Source organism: Cherax quadricarinatus, chromosome 66 (assembly GCF_038502225.1).
Source record: "Cherax quadricarinatus isolate ZL_2023a chromosome 66, ASM3850222v1, whole genome shotgun sequence".
NCBI lineage: Eukaryota > Metazoa > Arthropoda > Malacostraca > Decapoda > Parastacidae > Cherax > Cherax quadricarinatus.
The window spans coordinates 19,776,052-19,793,551 of NC_091357.1; the positions used below are offsets into that span (position 1 = coordinate 19,776,052).

Sequence of the window (17,500 nt, forward strand, 5' to 3'; positions counted from 1 at the left end):
GAGGGTAGATGGTAGATGGTAGAGGGTAGATGGTACATTGTAGATGGTAGAGGGTAGATGGTAGATGGTAGAGGGTAGATGGTAGATGGTAGATGGTAGATGGCAGATGGTAGATGCATACTCAAAGTAGTACAGAACTTTTGAGTTCTCCCTCTCTCTCTCTCTCCCCATCTCTATCTCTCCCCTCTCCCTCAATCACTCCCCAATCTCTCCCTTTCTCTCTCCCTCTTCCCATCTCTGCCTCTCCCCTCTCCCTCAACCACTCCCAGATCTCTCTCTCTCTCTCCCTCCTCCCCGCGCCAGACCTTCAAGAGCTTCAACGCGGACCTGATCGGCGTTGAAGCGTAATAAACAGATCATGAACGCCCTGTTAATCCCACTTTTTAACAGGAGAGAATCCTCCACCCTTCGCCGGATTTAATAGACAATTTTATAGAGGATTTAATAGAGGGATTAACAGAGGATTTAGTATGGGACTTAACAGAGGATTTAACACAAGATTTAACGTATTTAACAGGTGATTTAGAAAAGAATATTAGAAGATTTAATAAAGGGTTTAATATGGGATTTAATGCAGGATTAACAGTAGTTTAACAGATTTAATAACGGCGAAATTTAATATTTTTGGATTTAAACAAATTGATAAGAAAAATTAAAAATGTTTTTATCGACGAATAAATATATATATATATATATATATATATATATATATATATATATATATATATATATATATATATATATATATATATATATATATATTATTTTTTTTCAATAAGTCGGCCGTCTCCCACCGAGGCAGGGTGACCCACCGAGGCAGGGTGACCCACCGAGGCAGGGTGACCCACCGAGGCAGGGTGACCCACCGAGGCAGGGTGACCCACCGAGGCAGGGTGACCCACCGAGGCAGGGTGACCCACCGAGGCAGGGTGACCCACCGAGGCAGGGTGACCCACCGAGGCAGGGTGACCCACCGACGCAGGGTGACCCACCGACGCAGGGTGACCCACCGAGGCAGGGTGACCCACCGACGCAGGGTGACCCACCGACGCAGGGTGACCCACCGACGCAGGGTGACCCACCGACGCAGGGTGACCCACCGACGCAGGGTGACCCACCGAGGCAGGGTGACCCGCCGACGCAGGGTGACCCGCCGAGGCAGGGTGACCCACCGAGGCAGGGTGACCCACCGAGGCAGGGTGACCCACCGAGGCAGGGTGACCCACCGAGGCAGGGTGACCCACCGAGGCAGGGTGACCCACCGAGGCAGGGTGACCCACCGAGGCAGGGTGACCCACCGAGGCAGGGTGACCCACCGAGGCAGGGTGACCCACCGAGGCAGGGTGACCCACCGAGGCAGGGTGACCCACCGAGGCAGGGTGACCCACCGAGGCAGGGTGACCCACCGAGGCAGGGTGACCCACCGAGGCAGGGTGACCCAAAAAAGAAAGAAAATCCCCAAAAAGAAAATACTTTCATCATCATTCAACACTTTCACCACACTCACACATTGTCACTGTTTTTGCAGAGGTGCTCAGAATACAACAGTTTAGAAGCATATACGTATAAAGATACACAACATATCCCTCCAAACTGCCAATATCCCAAACCCCTCCTTTAAAGTGCAGTCATTGTACTTCCCATTTCCAGGACTCAAGTCCGACTATATGAAAATAACCGGTTTCCCTGAATCCCTTCACTAAATATTACCCTGCTCACACTCCAACAGATCGTCAGGTCCCAAGTACCATTCGTCTCCATTCACTCCTATCTAACACGCTCACGCACGCTTGCTGGAAGTCCAAGCCCCTCGCCCACAAAACCTCCTTTACCCCCTCTCCCTAACCCTTTCGAGGACGACCCCTACCTCGCCTTCCTTCCCCTATAGATTTATATGCTTTCCATGTCATTCTACTTTGATCCATTCTCTCTAAATGACCAAACCACCTCAACAACCCCTCTTCTGCCCTCTGACTAATACTTTTATTAACTCCACAACTTTTCCTAATTTCCACACTCTGAATTTTCTGCATAATATTTACACCACACATTGCCCTTAGACAGGACATCTCCACTGCCTCCAACCGTCTCCTCGCTGCTGCATTTACCACCCAAGCTTCACACCCATATAAGAGTGTTGGTACTACTATACTTTCATACATTCCCTTCTTTGCCTCCATAGATAACGTTTTTTGACTCCACATATACCTCAACGCACCACTCACCTTTTTTCCCTCATCAATTCTATGATTAACCTCATCCTTCATAAATCCATCCGCCGACACGTCAACTCCTAAGTATCTGAAAGCATTCACTTCTTCCATACTCCTCCCCCCCTGTGATAATAGCCCAGAAATACATTCTAGATTCAAGCAGCATCAGTACTGTGATGTGTGTGTGTGTGTGTGTGTGTGTGTGTGTGTGTGTGTGTGTGTGTGTGTGTGTGTGTGTGTGTGTGTGTGTGTGTACTGTGATCACGAACTTTGTTACTCCACTCATATATTTTATGCGCTTCTTTATTACGAATATTGAGTTTTACTGTTACAGACCACAGTTACTGTTGTTCATGTTACTGTGTTACAGACCCCAGTTACTGTTGTTCATGTTACTGTGTTACAGACCACAGTTACTGTTGTTCATGTTACTGTGTTACAGACCACAGTTACTGTTGTTCATGTTACTGTGTTACAGACCACAGTTACTGTTGTTCATGTTACTGTGTTACAGACCCCAGTTACTGTTGTTCATGTTACTGTGTTACAGACCACAGTTACTGTTGTTCATGTTACTGTGTTACAGACCACAGTTACTGTTGTTCATGTTACTGTGTTACAGACCACAGTTACTGTTGTTCATGTTACTGTGTTACAGACCACAGTTACTGTTGTTCATGTTACTGTGTTACAGACCACAGTTACTGTTGTTCATGTTACTGTGTTACAGACCCCAGTTACTGTTGTTCATGTTACTGTGTTACAGACCACAGTTACTGTTGTTCATGTTACTGTGTTACAGACCACAGTTACTGTTGTTCATGTTACTGTGTTACAGACCACAGTTACTGTTGTTCATGTTACTGTGTTACAGGCCCCAGTTACTAACTGTTGTTCATGTTACTGTGTTACAGACCCCAGTTACTGTTGTTCATGTTACTGTGTTACAGACCCCAGTTACTAACTGTTGTTCATGTTACTGTGTTACAGACCCCAGTTACTAACTGTTGTTCATGTTACTGTGTTACAGACCCCAGTTACTAACTGTTGTTCATGTTACTGTGTTACAGACCCCAGTTACTGTTGTTCATGTTACTGTGTTACAGGCCCCAGTTACTAACTGTTGTTCATGTTACTGTGTTACAGACCACAGTTACTGTTGTTCATGTTACTGTGTTACAGGCCCCAGTTACTAACTGTTGTTCATGTTACTGTGTTACAGACCACAGTTACTGTTGTTCATGTTACTGTGTTACAGGCCCCAGTTACTAACTGTTGTTCATGTTACTGTGTTACAGACCACAGTTACTGTTGTTCATGTTACTGTGTTACAGGCCCCAGTTACTAACTGTTGTTCATGTTACTGTGTTACAGACCCCAGTTACTAACTGTTGTTCATGTTACTGTGTTACAGACCCCAGTTACTAACTGTTGTTCATGTTACTGTGTTACAGACCCCAGTTACAAGTCCGCCTGGGGGTCGCCAGCATCTCCGGCCTCACAAACACAAGGTAGTGTGACAGTACACATGTTGTTGTATTCTTGTTGTAATTGTATTTTTACTGTTCATTACATACGTAGGTGTAGCTGTGGCCTGCACACCTGGCTGTAATGCTGTATAACCACTTGGGAACAAGCAAAAGCCAACAGAGAATAAGCTGATGTTTACAAAATATTACAGCCTATGTACGGTATTTACACTATGTATAATGAGGCGAAAGCAAGCATAAGACATGGTGATCAACGAGGGAAATACAAGCATAAGACACAATGATTAATGAGTAATGCGTAAGATGCCTCACGAGTGTACCACATCGCTTCACAACTATGGCAGACTTCCTTGTCACTGGCTGGTTGTACCAAGGTGCTGGCATAACAAGGGGGGGCCCCTACTCGTTATACCCTCAGCACCTGGTTCACTGGTCGGGATGGCAGCCTATATGGGTGTGTGACATACACCGAATACGTAACATACTCTCAGCCTTTCACTGTATTTTGCTGTAGTTGTTGTGTTGTTGTAGTTGTTGTGTTTTTGTCGCAGTTTTTTTTTTAGCTGTTTCTGTATTTGCTGCGCTTCTCACAACGACAGACAAACACAGTAACAGCCAGAGCAAACGCAAACCACAACAAAGACAGTAACGACAACAACAAAGACAGTAACAACCGCAACAAAGACAGTAACGACCACAACAAAGACAGTAACGACTACAACAAAGACAGTAACGACTACAACAAAGACAGTAACGACCACAACAAAGACAGTAACGACTACAACAAAGACAGTAACGACCACAACAAAGACAGTAACGACCACAACAAAGACAGTAACGACCACAAGACAGTAACGACTACAACAAAGACAGTAACGACCACAACAAAGACAGTAACGACTACAACAAAAACAGTAACGACCACAACAAAGACAGTAACGACCACAACAAAGACAGTAACGACCACAACAAAGACAGTAACAACAAAGACAGTAACGACCACAACAAAGACAGTAACAACAAAGACAGTAACGACCACAACAAAGACAGTAACAACAAAGACAGCAACAACAAAGACAGTAACGACCACAACAAAGACAGTAACAACAAAGACAGTAACGACCACAACAAAGACAGTAACAACAAAGACAGTAACGACTACAACAAAGACAGTAAGAACCACAACAAAGACAGTAACGACTACAACAAAGACAGTAACGACTACAACAAAGACAGTAACAACAAAGACAGTAACGACCACAACAAAGACAGTAACGACCACAACAAAGACAGTAACGACCACAACAAAGACAGTAACAACAAAGACAGCAACAACAAAGACAGTAACGACCACAACAAAGACAGTAACAACAAAGACAGTAACGACCACAACAAAGACAGTAACAACAAAGACAGTAATGGCTTGATAAAGCTCCTGAAGAGCGAAACGTTGCCACAATAAATGTCACATTAGTTGCACTTGTGTCCTTTTACTTTACAACTACAACAAAGACAGTAACGACCACAACAAAGACAGTAACGACTACAACAAAGACAGTAAGAACCACAACAAAGACAGCAACGACTACAACAAAGACAGTAACGACTACAACAAAGACAGTAACGACCACAACAAAGACAGTAACGACCACAACAAAGACAGTAACAACAAAGACAGTAACAACAAAGACAGTAACGACCACAACAAAGACAGTAACAACAAAGACAGTAACGACCACAACAAAAACAGTAACGACTACAACAAACAGTAACGACCACAAGACAGTAACGACTACAACAAAGACAGTAACGACTACAACAAAGACAGTAACGACTACAACAAAGACAGTAACGTCTACAACAAAGACAGTAACAACAAAGACAGTAACGTCTACAACAAAGACAGTAACGACTACAACAAAGACAGTAACGACTACAACAAAGACAGTAACGTCTACAACAAAGACAGTAACAACAAAGACAGTAACAACAAAGACAGTAACGACTACAACAAAGACAGTAACGACCACAACAAAGACAGTAACGACCACAACAAAGACAGTAACGACCACAACAAAGACAGTAACGACCACAAGACAGTAACGACTACAACAAAGACAGTAACGACTACAACAAAGACAGTAACGACCACAACAAAGACAGTAACGACCACAACAAAGACAGTAACGACTACAACAAAGACAGTAACGACTACAACAAAGACAGTAACGACTACAACAAAGACAGTAACGACCACAACAAAGACAGTAACGACCACAAGACAGTAACGACTACAACAAAGACAGTAACAACAGAGACAGTAACAAGTACAATACACCCTGGCTGCAAGAACAGTGTAGATATGAGAGTGACATTGAATCAAGACTCCAGGCTACTGTGCTCGGTCTTGTAGACGGTGGGGAAGTAGTGGGGAGGAGGGGGGTAGGGTGTGGGGAGGTGGTGCGGAAGAGGTAGGGGGTGGTGAGAAGGTAAGGTGTTGGGGAGATAGTGAGGAGGTCAGGAAGGCAGTGGGGAGTTGGTGAGGAGATAGTGGGGAGGAGAGGGGAGGTAGTGAGGAGGCGGGAAGGTAGTGGGAGAGGAGGTAGGGGGTTGTGGGAGGGTAGGGAGGTGGTGGGGAGGTAGGAATGTGATGGGGAGGTAGTTAGGAAGTGGGGAGGTAGTGGGGAGGCGAAGAAATGGTGGGGAGAAGATGGTCGACAGAAGTTATGATAGAAGTTATGAGAGAAAAAAGAGAGTAGTCTAAATGAAAGGCGTAAAGCATGAAGGAAGGGGGAAAGAAAGAAGGGGCGATAAAAGGGGAGATGACAGGAAGGGAGGGGAAGGGGAGAAGGTTTACGGGAAGAGGGAAGTGGAAAAGAAGACAGTCATAATGGGAGAAAGGGAGAGAAAGTGAGAGAGGGTTGATTAAAAAAGTTGAAGAGAATGAAACTGTTAATCTCTCTCTCTCTCTCTCTCTCCATTATCTGTCTTCTGTGTCTCCTGTCTCTTCTCCTGCTATCTCAACTTTCTTGTCTCCCTCATTCTCTTCATCCTCTCCTCATCTCCCTCTTCTTGCAGCTGTTACAAGTAAATAGTTGACTGAGCTCAGTTTTTTCCGCCTACTGACAGTCTTTATCCTTTCCTATCTCTCCCTCCTGCCTTCCTTCCTGCCCTCCCTCACTCTTCCTCCTTCCTTCCCTCCCTCTCCCTCCCTCCTACCCTCCTTCCCTCCCTCCTACCCTCCTTCCCTCCCTCCACACACATCATCACATTCTCCCTGCCTTTAATTCCCCTCACACGCCCCTCCCTCCCAAACCCCCTCTCCCCCTCCCTCCCACCCTCCCCCTCCACTAATGACCAATTGGTGCGGCTTAATTGCAGGTAATGGAAGACCAATTACCATCACCATTTTCACACCTCAGTTGATGGTTGATGATGGTGAGACATGTATGGCAGCCCCCCATGCTATCTTACTCTCACGCTATCTTACTCTCACGCTATCTTACTCTCACGCCATCTTACTCTCACGCTATCTTACTCTCACGCTATCTTACTCTCACGCTATCTTACTCTCACGCTATCTTACTCTCACGCTATCTTACTCTCACGCTATCTTACTCTCACGCTATCTTACACTCATGCTATCTTACTCTCACGCTATCTTACTCTCACGCTATCTTACTCTCACGCTATCTTACACTCATGCTATCTTACTCTCACGCTATCTTACTCTCACGCTATCTTACACTCATGCTATCTTACTCTCACGCTATCTTACTCTCACGCTATCTTACTCTCACGCTATCTTACTCTCACGCTATCTTACTCTCATGCTATCTTACTCTCACGCTATCTTACTCTCACGCTATCTTACACTCACGCTATCTTACTATCATCCTATCTTACTCTCACGCTATCTTACACTTATGCTATCTTACTCTCACGCTATCTTACTCTCACGCTATCTTACACTCACGCTATCTTACACTCATGCTATCTTACCCTCACGCTATCTTACTCTCACGCTATCTTACACTCATGCTATCTTACTTTCACGCTATCTTACACTCATGCTATCTTACTCTCACGCTATCTTACTCTCACGCTATCTTACACTCATGCTATCTTACTCTCACGCTATCTTACTCTCACACTATCTTACTCTCACGCTATCTTACACTCATGCTATCTTATTCTCACGCTATCTTACACTTATGCTATCTTACTATCACGCTATCTTACTCTCACGCTATCTTACACTCATGCTATCTTACTCTCACGCTATCTTACACTCATGCTATCTTACACTCATGCTATCATACTCTCACGCTATCTTACTCTCACGCTATCTTACTCTCACGCTATCTTACACTCATGCTATCTTACTCTCACGCTATCTTACTCTCAAACTATCTTACTCCCACTCTATCTTACTCACACGCTATCTTACTCTCACGCTATCTTACTATCATCCTATCTTACTCTCACGCTATCTTACTCTCACGCTATCTTACTCTCATGCTATCTTACTCTCACGTTATCTTACTCTCACGCTATCTTACTCTCACGCTATCTTACTCTCACGCTATCTTACTCTCACGTTATCTTACTCTCACGCTATCTTACTCTCAAACTATCTTACTCCCACTCTATCTTACTCTCACGCTATCTTACTCTCACGCTATCTTACTCTCACGCTATCTTACTCTCACGTTATCTTACTCTCACGCTATCTTACTCTCACGCTATCTTACTCTCATGCTATCTTACTCTCACGTTATCTTACTCCCACTATATCTTACTCTCACGCTACCTTACTCTCACGCTATCTTACTCTCACGCTACCTTACTCCCACGCTATCTTACTCCCATGTTATCTTTATCTCTCACTCTTGTTGTGTCCACAGTGTTGCTGTTGTTGTTGTTGTTGTGTCCACAGTGTTGTGTCTACAGTGTTGTTGCGTCCACAGTGTTGTGGCTGTTGTGTCCACAGTCTTATTGTTGTGTCCACAGTGTTGTTGTTGTGTTCATAGTGTTGTGGTTGTTGTGTCCACAGTCTTATTGTTGTGTCCACAGTGTTGTTGTTGTGTTCATAGTGTTGTGGTTGTTGTGTCCACAGTCTTTTTGTTGTGTCCACAGTGTTGTGGTTGTTGTGTCCACAGTCTTTTTGTTGTGTCCACAGTGTTGTTGTTGTGTCCACAGTGTTGTGTCTACAGTGTTGTTGTTGTGTCCACAGTGTTGTGTCTACAGTGTTGTGGCTGTTGTGTCCACAGTGTTGTTGTTGTTGTAGCCACAGTGTTGTGGTTGTTGTGTCCACAATGTTGTGGTTGTTGTGTCCACAGTGTTGTTGTTGTTGTGTCCACAGTGTTGTTGTTGTTGTTGTGTCCACAGTGTTGTTGTTGTTGGTGTGTCCACAGTGTTGTTGTTGTTGTGTCCACAGTGTTGTGGTTGTTGTGTCCACAGTCTTTTTGTTCTGTCCACAGTGTTGTTGGTGTTGTGTCCACAGTGTTGTGGTTGTTGTGTCCACAATGTTGTGGTTGTTGTGTCCACAGTGTTGTTGTTGTTGTGGCCACAGTGTTGTTGTTGTTGTGTCCACAGTGTTGTTGTTGTTGTGTCCACAGTGTTGTTGTAGTTGTGTCCACAGTGTTGTTGTTGTGTCCACAGTGTTGTGGTTGTTGTGTCCACAGTCTTTTTGTTGTGTCCACAGTGTTGTTGTTGTTGTGCCCACAGTGTTGTGGTTGTTGTGTCCAAAGTGTTGTTGTTGTTGTGTCCACAGTGTTGTGGTTGTTGTGTCCACAGTCTTTTTGTTGTGTCCACAGTGTTGTGGTTGTTGTGTTCACAGTGTTGTGGTTGTTGTGTCCAAAGTGTTGTTGTTGTTGTGTCCACTTTGTTGTGGTTGTTGTGTCCACAGTCTTTTTGTTGTGTCCACAGTGTTGTTGTTGTTGTGCCCACAGTGTTGTGGTTGTTGTGTCCACAGTGTTGTGGTTGTTGTGTCCACAGTCTTATTGTTGTGTCCACAGTGTTGTTGTTGTTGTTGTTGTGTCCACAGTGTTGTTGTTGTGTCCACAGTGTTATGGTTGTTGTGTCCACAGTGTTGTGGTTGTTGTGTCCACAGTGTTGTTGTTGTTGTTGTGTCCACAGTGTTATGGTTGTTGTGTCCACAGTGTTGTGGTTGTTGTGTCCACAGTCTTATTGTTGTTGTGTCCACAGTCTTGTTGTTGTTGTGTCCACAGTGTTGTTGTTGTGTCCACAGTGTTGTGGTTGTTGTGTCCACAGTGTTGTTGTTGTTGTGTCCACAGTCTTATTGTTGTTGTGTCCACAGTGGTGTTGTTGTTGTGTCCACAGTGTTGTTGTTGTTGTTGTGTCCACAGTGTTGTTGTTGTGTCCACAGTGTTGTGGTTGTTGTGTCCACAGTGTTGTTGTTGTTGTGTCCACAGTCTTATTGTTGTTGTGTCCACAGTCTTGTTGTTGTTGTGTCCACAGTGTTGTTGTTGTTGTGTCCACAGTCTTGTTGTTGTGTCCACAGTGTTGTTGTTGTTGTGTCCACAGTCTTATTGTTGTTGTGTCCAGTGTTGTTGTTGTTGTGTCCACAGTTTTGTTGTTGTTGTATCCACAATCTTGTTGTTGTTGTTGTGTCCACAGTCTTTTTGTTGTTGTGTCCACAGTCTTTTTGTTGTTGTGTCCACAGTGTTGTTGTTGTTGTGTCCACAGTGTTGTTGTTGTGTCCACAGTCTTATTGTTATTGTGTCCACAGTCTTGTTGTTGTTGTGTCCACAGTGTTGTGGTTGTTGTGTCCACAGTGTTGTGGTAGTTGTGTCCACAGTCTTATTGTTGTGTCCACAGTGTTGTTGTTGTTGTTGTTGTGTCCACAGTCTTGTTGTTGTTGTGTCCAGTGTTGTGGTTGTTGTGTCCACAGTGTTGTTGTTGATGTGTCCACAGTCTTTTTGTTGTTGTGTCCACAGTCTTGTTGTTGTTGTGTCCACAGTCTTGTTGTTGTGTCCACAGTCTTGTTGTTGTTGTGCCCACAGTCTTGTTGTTGTTGTGTCCACAGTCTTGTTGTTGTTGTGCCCACAGTCTTGTTGTTGTTGTGTTCACAGTCTTGTTGTTGTGTCCACAGTCTTGTTGTTGTTGTGTCCACAGTCTTGTTGTTGTTGTGTCCACAGTGTTGTTGTTGTTGTGTCCACAGTGTTGTTGTTGTGTCCACAGTGTTGTTGTTGTGTCCACAGTGTTGTTGTTGTTGTTGTGTCCACAGTGTTGTGATTGTTGTATCCACAGTGTTGCTGTTGTTGTGTCCACACTGTTGTTGTTGTTGTGTCCACAGTGTTGTTGTTCTTGTGTCCACAGTGTTGTTATTGATGTGTCCACAGTGTTGTGGTTGTTGTGTCCACAGTGCTGTTGTTGTTGTGTCCACAGTGTTGTTGTTGATGTGTCTACAGTGTTGTTGTTGTGTCCACAGTGTTGTTGTTGATGTGTCCACAATGTTGTGGTTGTTGTGTCCACAGTGTTGTTGTTGTTGTTGTTGTTGTTGTGTCCACAGTTTTATTGTTGTGTCCACAGTGTTGTTGTTGTTGTTGTGTCCACAGTGTAGTTGTTGTTGTGTCCACAGTGTTATTGTTGTGTCCACAGTGTAGTTGTTGTTGTGTCCACAGTGTTATTGTTGTGTCCACAGTGTTGTTGTTGTTGTGTCCACAGTGTTGTTGTTGTTGTGTCCACAGTGTTGTTGTTGTTGTTGTGTCCACAGTGTTGTTGTTGTTGTGTCCACAGTGTTGTTGTTGTTGTTGTGTCCACAGTGTTGTTGTTGTTGTTTCATAGTGTTGTTGTTGTTGTTGTTTCATAGTGTTGTTGTTGTTGTTTCATAGTGTTGTTGTTGTTGTTGTTTCATAGTGTTGTTGTTGTTGTTTCATAGTGTTGTTGTTGTTTCATAGTGTTGTTGTTGTTGTTTCATAGTGTTGTTGTTGTTTCATAGTGTTGTTGTTGTTTCATAGTGTTGTTGTTGTTGTGTCCACAGTGTTGTTCTTGTGTCCACAGTGTTGTTGTTGTTGTGTCCACAGTGTTGTTATTGTGTCCACAGTGTTGTTGTTGTGTCCACAGTGTTGTTGTTGTGTCCACAGTGTTGTTGTTGTTGTTGTGTCCACAGTGTTGTTGTTGTGTCCACAGTGTTGTTGTTGTGTCCACAGTGTTGGTGTTGTGTCCACAGTGTTCTTGTTGTGACCACAGTGGTGTTGCTTTTGTGTCCACAGTGTTGTTGTTGTGTCCACAGTGTCGTTGTTGTGTCCAAAGTGTTGTTGTTGTTGTGTCCACAGTGTTGTTGTTGTGTCCACAGTGTTGTTGTTGTTGTGTCCACAGTGTTGTTGTTGCTGTGTCCAAAGTGTTGTTGTTGTTGTTGTGTCCACAGTGTTGTTGTTGTGTCCACAGTGTTGTTGTTGAGTCCACAGTGTTGTTGTTGTGTCCACAGTGTTGTTGTTGTGTCCACAGTGTTGTTGTTGTGTCCACAGTGTTATTATTATGTCCACAGTGTTGTTGTTGTGTCCACAGTGTTGTTGTTGAGTCCACAGTGTTGTTGTGTCCACAGTGTTTTTGTTGTGTCCACAGTGTTTTTGTTGTGTCCACAGTGTTGTTGTTGTTGTTGTTGTTGTGTCCACAGTGTTGTTGCTGTGTCCACAGTGCTGTTGTTGTGTCCAGAGTGTTGTTGTTGTTGTGTCCACAGTGTTGCTGTTGTTGTGTCCACAGTGTTGTTGTTGTGTCCACAGTGCTGTTGTTGTGTCCACAGTGTTGTTGTTGTATCCATAGTTTTGTTGTTGTTGTGCCAACAGTGTTGTTGTGTCCACAGTGTTGTTGTTTTGTCCACAGTGTTGTTGTTGTGTCCAGTGTTGTTGTGTCCACAGTGTTGTTGTTGTTGTGTCCACAGTGTTGTTGTTGTTGTGTCCACAGTGTTGTTGTTGTGTCCACAGTGTTGTTGTTGCGTTCACAGTGTTGTTGTTGTGTCCACAGTGTTGTTGTTGTGTCCACAGTGTTGTCGTTGTTGTGTCCACAGTGTTGTTGTTGCGTTCACAGTGTTGTTGTTGTGTCCACAGTGTTGTTGTTGTTGTGTCCACAGTATTGTTGTTGTTGTGTCCACAGTGTTGTTGTTGTTGTGTCCACAGTGCTGTTGTTGTGTCCACAGTGTTGTTGTTGTTGTGTCCACAGTGTTGTTGTTGTTGTGTCCACAGTGTTGTTGTTGTTGTGTCCACAGTGTTGTTGTTGTGTCCACAGTGTTGTTGTTGTTGTGTCCACAGTGTTGTTGTTGTGTCCACAGTGTTGTTGTTGTTGTGTCCACAGTGTTGTTGTTGTTGTGTCCACAGTGTTGTTGTTGTTGTGTCCACAGTGTTGTTGTTGTTGTGTCCACAGTGTTGTTGTTGTTGTGTCCACAGTATTGTTGTTGTTGTGTCCACAGTGTTGTTGTTGTTGTGTCCACAGTGTTGTTGTTGTTGTGTCCACAGTGTTGTTGTTGTTGTGTCCACAGTGTTACAAACACCTGGTCACTAAGCCAGACACTCTTACAAGATACTAGCAGTGAAAGATGAGATTAACAAGTGTAGAATACACCCCGTGGAGACCAGGTGAGCCACGGGCACAGAGAACACTGTGTCATCATGCGGGGCCCAAGACTCTTCAACCACACAATAAAACCAAATATACATGATTATACCAATAAAAACAGAGTTCAAAGTGAAAAAATTAAGAGATAAGAAGAAAATTCTCTCGGTCGTTCAAAGGAAAGGTCGTCTTTCCGTTCATCTTAACGAACTGAAGGAAAAAATGAAAAAATCCGTTAAAGTCGTTAAAACCGTTAAACGACTTTAGGTGTTCAAAAAGAAAAAGAAATTGAAGCGAAGGACAGTGTTGACCAATGGTCTTTTATCAGTTCAAGGCAGTCAGGTGTGAGCGAGGGGAGATGAGGGGAGGGGGGATGTAGGGAGGGGGGCGAAGATGAGGGGATGCCTGAGGGAGGTAAGGGGAACAGGGTCATTGCTGCTTAGATGAGGGGAGGGGGGAGGGGAGTTGTAGGGAGGGGGAGGGAGATGTGGGAAGGGAGAGCGAAGATGAGGAGATGCCTGAGGGAGGTAAGGGGAACAGTCATTGCTTAGATGAGGGGGGAAAAGAGGAGAGAGAGGGAAGGTTATTTAACCAGGGAGGGGGAGGGAAGGTCGGGATAAGTGAGATAGATGAGGTGTGGATAGATATAGTGTTGGCAAATGAGAGGTGGGGGGGGTTCCTGACTTAATCATAAAATTACTCTAGTCAAAATAACCCCCACCACCTCCTTCCTAACCCCCTCCTCTCCCTGCCTCCTCCATCTCCCCTCCCCTCCTAATAACAACTCCACCCTCTCCCCTCATAATAACAACTCCACCCCCTCCCCTCATAACAACCATCCACTTCTTATAAACCCTCCACCCTCTCCCATCCTAACAACCCCCTCCCCTGGTACTGGACAACCACCTGGTAGTTACGAGGGTCATAACCTCGTTATCCACCAACCAATTGTTATGTTTTTCCGGCATAAAAAACACATTGATGAAAGAGAGAGAGAGAGAGAGAGAGAGAGAGAGAGAGAGAGAGAGAGAGAGAGAGCACCTCGTTCTACGTGTTTCAACAGCTTACCGAACCTTGTTACCCTCCCCCCTGTAGTTACACCTGTGGTCGTTAGTACCTGAGGGTCATTACAGTCCCTGAGGGTCATTACAGTCCCTGAGGGTCATTACAGTCCCTGAGGGTCATTACAGTCCCTGAGGGTCATTACAGTCCCTGAGGGTCATTACAGTCCCTGAGGGTCATTACAGTCCCTGAGGGTCATTAGAGGCGCAAGGACCCCCCCCCCGACAGCAGGAGAGCTACTGAAGGAATAATGGTGTCGTCTTCTTCCTGGGTGACGCTCCAGCGAGGGAGGTGTTACCTGCTTAGCACCTGATGTGTTGCCTCTCCAGCCAATCAGGTGCATCCAGCCACCACTCAGACACATCAAGTCAATCAGATACATTCAGCTACTCAAGACACCTCCAGCCGCTCAGACTCAAGCCACTCAGACACCAGTCACTCAGACACCAGTCACTCAGACGCAAGTCACTCAGACACCAGTCACTAAGACTCCAGTCACTCAGACACCAGTCACTCAGACACTAGTCACTCAGACACCAGTCACTAAGACTCCAGTCACTCAGACACCAGTCACTCAGACACCAGTCACAAAGACTCCAGCAACTCAGACTCCAGTCACTCAGACACGTCACTCAGACACCAGTCACTCAGATTCCAGCCACTCAGACACCAGTCACTCAGACACCAGTCACTCAGACTCCAGCCACTCAGACTCAAGTCACTCAGACACCAGTCACTCAGACTCCAGCCACTCAGACACCAATCACTCAGACACCAGTCACTCAGACACCAGTCACTCAGACTCCAGCCACTCAGACACCAATCACTCAGATACCAGCCACTCAGACTTCAGTCACTCAGACACCAATCACTCAGACACCAGTCACTCAGACACCAGCCACTCAGACTCCAGTCACTCAGACACCAATCACTCAGACACCAGTCACTCAGACACCAATCACTCAGACACCAGTCACTCAGACACCAGTCACTGAGACACCAGTCACTCAGACACCAGTCACTCAGACTCCAGCCACTCAGACACCAATCACTCAGACACCAGTCACTCAGACACCAGTCACTCAGACACCAGTCACTCAGACTCCAGCCACTCAGACACCAGGCACTCAGACACCAGTCACTCAGACACCAGTCACTCAGACTCCAGTCACTCAGACACCAGTCACTCAGACACCAGTCACTCAGACACCAGTCACTCAGACTCCAGCCACTCAGACTCCAGTCACTCAGACACCAGTCACTCAGACTCCAGCCACTCAGACACCAGTCACTCAGACACCAGTCACTCAGACTCCAGCCACTCAGACTCCAGCCACTCAGACACCAGTCACTCAGACACCAGTCACTCAGACTCCAGCCACTCAGACACCAGTCACTCAGACACCAGTCACTCAGACACCAGTCACTCAGACTCCAGCCACTCAGACACCAGTCACTCAGACACCAGTCACTCAGACTCCAGCCACTCAGACTCCAGCCACTCAGACACCAGTCACTCAGACACCAGTCACTCAGACACCAGTCACTCAGACTCCAGCCACTCAGACACCAGTCACTCAGACACCAGTCACTAAGACTCCAGTCACTCAGACACTAGTCACTCAGACACCAGTCACAAAGACTCCAGCCACTCAGACTTTCACTGGTTTACCCAAAATCTATATTAATGTAAACATGGAAGACGAGGGTACACCACTTGACAACTTTCTTTAGTTGTAAACTGACATATTACTAACAACAACTATCTTACTAACAACAACAACAATCTTACTAACAACAACTATCTTTCTAACAACAACTATCTTACTAACAACAACTATCTTACTAACAACAACTATCTTACTAACAACAACAACAATCTTACTAACAACAACTATCTTACTAACAACAACAACAATCTTACTAACAACAATTATCTTACTAACAACAACTATCTTACTAACAACAACTATCTTACTAACAACTATCTTACTAACAACAACTATCTTACTAACAACAACTATCTTACTAACAACAACAATCTTACTAACAACAACTATCATACTAACAACAATCTTACTAACAACAAATATCTTACTAACAACAACAATCTTACTAACAACAACTATCTTACTAACAACAACTATCTTACTAACAACAACTATCTTACTAACAACAACAACTATCTTACGAACAAGAACAATCTTACTAAAAACAACTATCTTACTAACAACAATCTTACTAACAACAACAACTATCTTACTAACAACAACAACAATCTTACTTACAACAACTATCTTACTAACAACAACTATCTTACTAACAACAACTATCTTACTAACAACAATCTTACTAACAACAACTATCTTACTAACAACAACAACTATCTTACTAACAACAACAACAATCTTACTAACAACAACTATCTTACTAACAACTATCTTACTAACAACAACTATCTTACTAATAACAACAATCTTACTAACAACAACTACCTTACTAACAACAATCTTACTAACAACAACAACTATCTTACTAACAACAACAATCTTACAAACAACTATCTTACTAACAACAACTATCTTACTAACAACAACAACAATCTTACTAACAACAACAATCTTACTAACAACAACAACTATCTTACTAACAACAACAATCTTACTAACAACTATCTTACTAACAACAACTATCTTACTAACAACAACAACAATCTTACTAACAACAACTATCCTACTAACAACAACAACAATCTCACTAACAATGGTTCAGCGTGTGTTGGAAGGTTGTTCAAGTCTCTGGTTCAGTGGTGCGTGAAACTGTCTGGCTACCAGACATCTGATCTCTGGATGCTGTTCTAGCAGAGGCAGCTGGTTGTTCTAGCAGAGGCAGCTGGTTGTTCTAGCAGAGGCAGCTGGTTGTTCTAGCAGAGGCAGCTGGTTGTTCTAGCAGAGGCAGCTGGTTGTTCTAGCAGAGGCAGCTGGTTGTTCTAGCAGAGGCAGCTGGTTGGTCTAGCAGAGGCAGCTGGTTGTTCTAGCAGAGGCAGCTGGTTGTTCTAGCAGAGGCAGCTGGTTGTTCTAGCAGAGGCAGCTGGTTGTTCTAGCAGAGACAGCCGATTGTTCAAGCAGAGGCAGCTGGTTGTTCTAGCAGAGGCAGCTG

The 17,500-nt window shown here is 44.4% G+C and overlaps 1 protein-coding gene across 2 annotated transcripts in view; it reads left to right on the plus strand.

The window, feature by feature from the left end:
• Ets65A (DNA-binding protein D-ETS-3) overlaps positions 1-17,500 on the plus strand; it is a 399,621-nt gene that overhangs the window by 299,793 nt on the left and 82,328 nt on the right. For both annotated transcript variants that reach the window (XM_070099176.1, XM_070099175.1), the window contains one exon: positions 3,668-3,724. In XM_070099176.1, the coding sequence (XP_069955277.1) occupies positions 3,668-3,724 (57 nt within the window). The remainder of the gene's footprint in view (positions 1-3,667; positions 3,725-17,500) is intronic.